Source organism: Gavialis gangeticus, unplaced genomic scaffold (assembly GCF_001723915.1).
Source record: "Gavialis gangeticus isolate Ggan-Ray unplaced genomic scaffold, GavGan_comp1, whole genome shotgun sequence".
NCBI classification, from domain to species: Eukaryota; Metazoa; Chordata; order Crocodylia; family Gavialidae; genus Gavialis; species Gavialis gangeticus.
Window position 1 is genome coordinate 30,696,372 of NW_017729028.1, and position 6,098 is coordinate 30,702,469.

Below are 6,098 nucleotides of genomic sequence, written 5' to 3' on the forward strand. Positions count from 1 at the left end.
TGGTTACTGACCCCCTAGTCCCAGCGTTCCCCTTGTCCCGATCTTTTACCTGCTCACAACAGCCTGAGCTGGCAGGTAGTTTCCTTCTTCTCCCTCTGCATTCAGCTGCAGATACACTGAGAAAGAGTAATAGTCTGGAAGTGCATGGGTCTCTATGACTGGCAGATGTGAAGTTTCTTAATAATCTTGCACTCTGGCAGTCGTTGCTATCTGGTCACCCAAATTTACCCAAGAGTTAAACAAGGACCTGATGCGTTGCACTATTTTGATGATTGGGGGCCAACTGCCTTCAAGAGAAGGTGGAAGAAAAGTATTTCCTCCTTCTGACTAGCGGTGCTTTGGTCACGCCTGGGTTCAGTCTGAGCCAACTGCATTTCTTCCAAGAGCTAATTTCCCTGCAGGGGTTTTACTGCTGAGCATACAAAGATCTTGCTTTTAAAAAGGCAAGGAATGACTCTGCATGGCAACAATCGACCCTGAAAGGCTAAAAGGAATGAAATGCAGGAAAAATCAATTGGTCACTAGAGTCATTCTGAGATCCTCACTTGGATGAGCTCCTGGTGAGGTCACTGAAAGTTTTGCCTGGGGAACCAATGACTAAAGCCCCGACATTTTGGCCCTACAAGAGTGACTGACATCTCGCCAGGTCTGCCCTGCAAAGGGCACTTTTCTTACCTGTAAATATAATGGTGTTCAGACTAGATTTTCCCCACAGCTCCATAAAGTGCACCACGTCCCCGAACCGGAGGGAGGGGTGTCCAGTAAACACAACACACGGCTGTTTGAAATCATTGCTGAAGTCTCCATGGATGCTGGGATAGTGCTTCAGTTTGTTTGTCTGAATGAGCTGAGAGAGAGAGAGAGAGAGAGAGAGATCACCAACCTTTCACACATTGCACAAAATGGTCACTTAAATAAGACTGTATCTACTCACGCACACACGCTAGCCACGGATAGATGTGTTTTAAATATGTTACATAGCTGAGCTCTATATATTTCCTGGCCTGATTTAGTCAGTGCTGCCACAGATGCTAGCAGGAGGAGGTCTGGCCAGGACAGCCGAGGCACAGGGCTGACAGCTTGAAATGTCAGTGATCTGGTTCTGTCTTTGTGGCCAGACACGAGATGCTGATGGTGCGGTAACCTCTGCAGAGGGGCTGGATTTAGTGCTACTTGGTGATTTCCAGAGTAAAAGCATGCTCACCTAGCAGGTACAAAGATGGGGTTTCCATTCGCGATCTCTACAAACCTACTCTGTGCTACCCGAGTGAAAGTGGAGTCTTTGCAACACTGAGAAATCCTGCCCGCAGGGACCCCCATGCAACTCCATTCTCTCTATTAGGTTTTAGTTAAATGCCATTCAGCCACAAGAGGGGAATGGACACTGGCATGCCCTCTCTTAACTAGGCTGGCCTCTGCTAGGCTAACAGAAAGAAAATGCACTAAAAAGGACTGAAGTCAGACAGTCTGACTAAACAGACAGTGGAAACAGATCTCCTTGGAAAGATGGGATAAGCTCACAAAAGCACTCAAATGCAGAGCTTTGCTTCATGTCTCCAGCCTCCATTTCCCCCCTTGAAAATAATACAACCTGCCTGTCCCCAAAAAGAGTGGGAAGGTGATTTTATTAAACAACGTTCAGTTGCATAGTGAAGTCTCACCACTTGGTACATCCTACTGCTAGGTCCCCGTAGCACTTATCTGTCCCCATCACAGACTGTACAAGTATCAGCACCTGGTGAACTGAGAAAATGACTTCCCGGCAGGGTTTTTCATAATGGTAGACCATTTCAGAAATTTAAATAAGGTCTAGGGAAAGGAAAGCACCTTTCCCTACATAAAGGAATGGGGGCTCTTCTTTTCCTTTTTAAACACACAACTATCTAGTGACATCTGCTGCCAAGTGTAGCAATACTGCTCAGGACTGTAGGATTTTGCAGCGGAGGCTTCAGTAACAGGCTGCCAAAAATATCTGTGCTAGTCTATGGAAACCCTGCCCAGTCCCGCTTGTTCGCAGATGGCAGCACACACACCAACTAACACACTACGCTTCATAGCCTGAGACCTCCCCTCCTCTTGATATTGTTCCCTATTGTAACATGTGATAAGTACCTCCTGATGCCATCCCTCATCTTTCCAGAGCCTCGTTTATCAGCTGCCTTTTGCTGCGTTATGCAAAGCTTATTAAAGAAGGAATGAGAAAGCTGATGCTTTTGAACCAGTGTTAACTGGGCATGTGGGATCTGAGCAAGTTTTAAAGCTTCTTAGCACCACGACACAAGGACAGCGGCTGATTGTTGATCAAGTTCAACGGCAATAAACCCTGTGATTTGTCAGGCTAAATCTCTAGATGTCACCAGTCAATGAAATGTGTTGGCGCTGGCAAAGGCAATGTACAAACGTGCCTGCGATTCCAGCTTTTATTCACTGAAATGATAGCAGTCTGGCTGTGCTCTGTGCAAACACTCATTTTCTTCTCTTCCACTTCTCCTCCCCCTCGCTCTCTTTCAGCTTCCTCGAAGAGGGTTTTCATGCATGATTTTGTCCTCCATTTGTTTTGCCTACACATCCAGTTCAAACCTGCACTGCCGCACGGGAATGGAGAGCTGGCAAAGCTGGACTGACACCGGCGCCTTTGGGGGTGACGGAGACTGAATACAGACGCAGCCCGTCAGATGTGCCACTGGTGTCCTCAGCACATACAGAAATGATGCATTGTAGAGAGAAAGGACCTGCAGATTTCTCCATTCCCTTGCAGTATGACAGACTGAAGCACCCTCCCCCCTCCGACTTGCCTGTAATATCAAATTCCAGTTCAGTTTCCAGAAGGGGAATTTAAATATACATCCAATAACTGCTGTGGCAGTTAATATGCACTCAGTCTTGCAAACACTCCTATAATTAAGGCTGGTAAAGATTTCTGATTAAAGCATCTGGAGTGCAATTTTTAGAATCTAAACATTGCTCTAGTAGTAAGAGCTACCTCCTGCACAACAGCTTAGCAGGCAATGGGCAAAACAAGTTTTAGCCCATAAATTACTGAAATCTGGAAGAACCAGAAGGGAAGCACTCCCGGCAGCTCTGGAGCTCTCTGAGACTTATCATAAACCTAAACCTTAGGTTGCAAAACCTGTTTCAATAGGGCCAGCTGTGGAATTTCTGCTGCAAAAGCCAAATTGGATTTGTGATGGGCCAGGACAGGGTTTTGTTAGTCTCCAGGAAACAGCTATGACTGACATTTCAGTGCCGGGCAATTTTGTAATATGTTTTTTTCTTCCCCAGAGGCCCTAATGCAATCTACCCATGCACCAATTCACCATCTCCTACTCCAATACATACACGTGTCCAGCACACAAACTTTTGCAAAGAAGGGAGGCGATTGTGTTAAGCGAGGGAGATAATCAAAAACCGATACATATTCTATTTCATGGCAGCCTCAAAAAATCCTACTGGTTTACTTTAAAGATAGATACAAGATCTTTGACACCAACAGTACCCCATCCCCTATTGCCAGGTTGGACCATCAGGTCACTGTGGGTTTAACCTACCTCCCAGCCTCCCCTTCCCTCTTTACTACAATATAATGCGTTGTTTCTTTCTTGGCAATCTCAACCAAACACTGACACAAAGCCTCCCTCCCCAATTAGGGAGTTTGATGACAGCACGGCATGACATGATCCAGCTGAAAGGGCACAGAAACAAGTTTAGACACCTTCTATTGTCACTTCTGAAACACCTGGTAATTTGGTAAACTCCCCCCTCCCCTCAAGAGTTGGATCTATGAAATGGGCTCAACCAAAACTGTCTCACCTGGTTATTGCGGGATTGAGTTTGTGACGATGATCTGTAAAGATCTTTGAGCTCTGAAGAGGAGGAAAGGGGCTAGACATGCACATTAGCCAGTGTTGTGGATAAATAAGATTACCGAACCATGGTCTGTGCCAACTTAGGGTCAAAAGCATTTCCAAAAAGTCAGGCCAGGACGCTTGAGTTTCTGGAAGCAGGAAGCATTTGAGACGTCTTTCTATAGAAAGACTCTTTAATCGATTGAAAAAAACTTGAGAGAGACTCGAGACGGTAAAGCACGCTGAACGTCAATGGTGGAGAGTTGTGTTTTTTTTAATCCCAAGTGGCTAAGTTTCCCTCTAAAGCAGGAGGTGTGATTTACAGGGTCAGTAACTGCTGCTATAAAGTGGATAAATCTATGTAGCCTTTGTGTACTCTTTGTTCAGCACAGCCAAGATGTATTGCTATTTATACTGTATGCATCCGTAGCCAAAAATTCTAGATAGATGCATCTCTTCTATCGATGGAAATGCATACATCACTTCGCCTCCCTCGCTCCCTGCACAGGCCACCAGCGACAAAGGCCTTTTGCTTAGAAGAGAATACTTTGTCACTTAACTCCTGCTATTTATTGCTTTGAGTATGGCATGTAGGAGATGGTATATGAAGGAAAGAAACAAAATCAAGAAGAAAAATGCTCGGGTTTCCGACCACGAAATCAACATTACTCACGCTTCTGTTATTTTCAATCAGAAAAATCAGATATTTCCTGGCCATTTCTTCTGGGTGCTGCCAACTGCCTCTTCAAGCTGGGGAGGTAATTCCAACATTCCTCCTTTCTCCAACAAAAATCACCCTGTAAATACTAATGGATTTCAAGTGACCGTGTGCAGGGACATGGGGAAAGGTTCTGGATGGACAAGCCTTAGAGATGGGGTCCGCTACGGAGAGACAGAGCAGTAGGGTGTGAGGTATGGATGTTTCTCAGTCCCACTTTGGCAGTGCTTCAATCAGTCATCTACAAGGACCACATCTTGTGGTTCAGTCTTGCGGGCAGTCTACCCTCAGCTTCTTTGTTGAGACCCTGGCAACAAAGGCTGTGAACAGACATTAATTTGTGGCAGCTACAAGTGCTGCAGCCGTCCACGCTCTGCCTGCCACGGGGAGCGCAGCTTCTTCCCAGAGACCAAGGCAGCAGCAGGCTCTGACACCTCGATGCCTCCCCCCAGCTCCATGGGCAGGAAGGCAGTCAACGCTGCTGCTCCCCACAGCACCGATTAACTGCCCCCCATTCTCCGTCCCTCCCCTCTTGGGTGGGACATATGGACAGCGGGGTATGGCTAGAAGCTGGTTGACTGAGAAACCCCGTGCAGCACTATGATGCATTATGCACATTATGTGGCGCTACAACACATAGCCTCGCAGAGAAGATCATATTTCATCTGTGAACATTTCTGCAGCACTTCCTCCATGTCCACAGTGCGACAAGGGGGGGGTGCACGTCTGTCCCTGCCTTTTGCAGGATGACAAAAAAACCCCAAACACTTGTAGTGCAACAAATGTAACATCTGTCCACAGCCAAAGATTTAAGGACAGTCAGCTGCTACTGCTTCCTCAGATTTGGGCAGAGAAACTCATTTCAGTAAGATAAGGAAGTAGTCACCTTTGCATAGGGACTGGCATGGGGCATAATTTAAAATAAGGATGCCCAACATCCAGCCTGTGGGCTGGATCCTGCTCATGGAGCTGGGTCAGCTGGGCTATAGACTTCTGCCCTGGCTCTGGCTGCAATGTCGGGGCTCCTACCTGCAGCCTGTGGGCACCTGAAAAGCACAGAAAGTGGCCCTCTAAGCCACTTGGGTTTGGCATCCCTGATTTAGAAGATGAGGGGGGTGAAATCCCATTCACTCTCAACTTGGAAGTTAGGAGCCTTAATCCAAGTCACTTTATTTAAAAAAAAAAAAAGAAGTGAGTAATAATGGTATTCTGGGGAGATAGAAGCCTAATAAAGAGAAGTGGAATCTAAATTTGCAAAAAGTTTGTTAAATCTTAGGGATTACAGAAAAGCAGGGCTGGAAGGGACCTTGCAAGGTCATCCAGTCGAGCCTCCTGCTCAAGGCAGGACCGTCCCTGACTCAACCACCCCACGCAACCATCCTCCTAACCTCCTCTTAAAAACCTCCAAGGACGGAGAGTCCACAACTTCTCTAGGCAGGCTGCTCCAGTGCTTGTCCACCCTTAGTCAGAAAGTTCCTTCCAATCTCCAACTTAAAATTTCCTGTGCTGTAGTCTGAGGCCACTGCTCCTCATCT

At 46.6% G+C, this 6,098-nt stretch overlaps 1 protein-coding gene across 1 annotated transcript in view; it reads right to left on the minus strand.

Moving 5' to 3' along the window:
• INTS9 (integrator complex subunit 9) overlaps positions 1–6,098 on the minus strand; it is a 108,190-nt gene that overhangs the window by 27,635 nt on the left and 74,457 nt on the right. Inside the window, exon 12 of the mRNA XM_019520886.1 lies at positions 676–847. Coding sequence (XP_019376431.1) covers positions 676–847 — 172 coding nt within the window. The remainder of the gene's footprint in view (positions 1–675; positions 848–6,098) is intronic.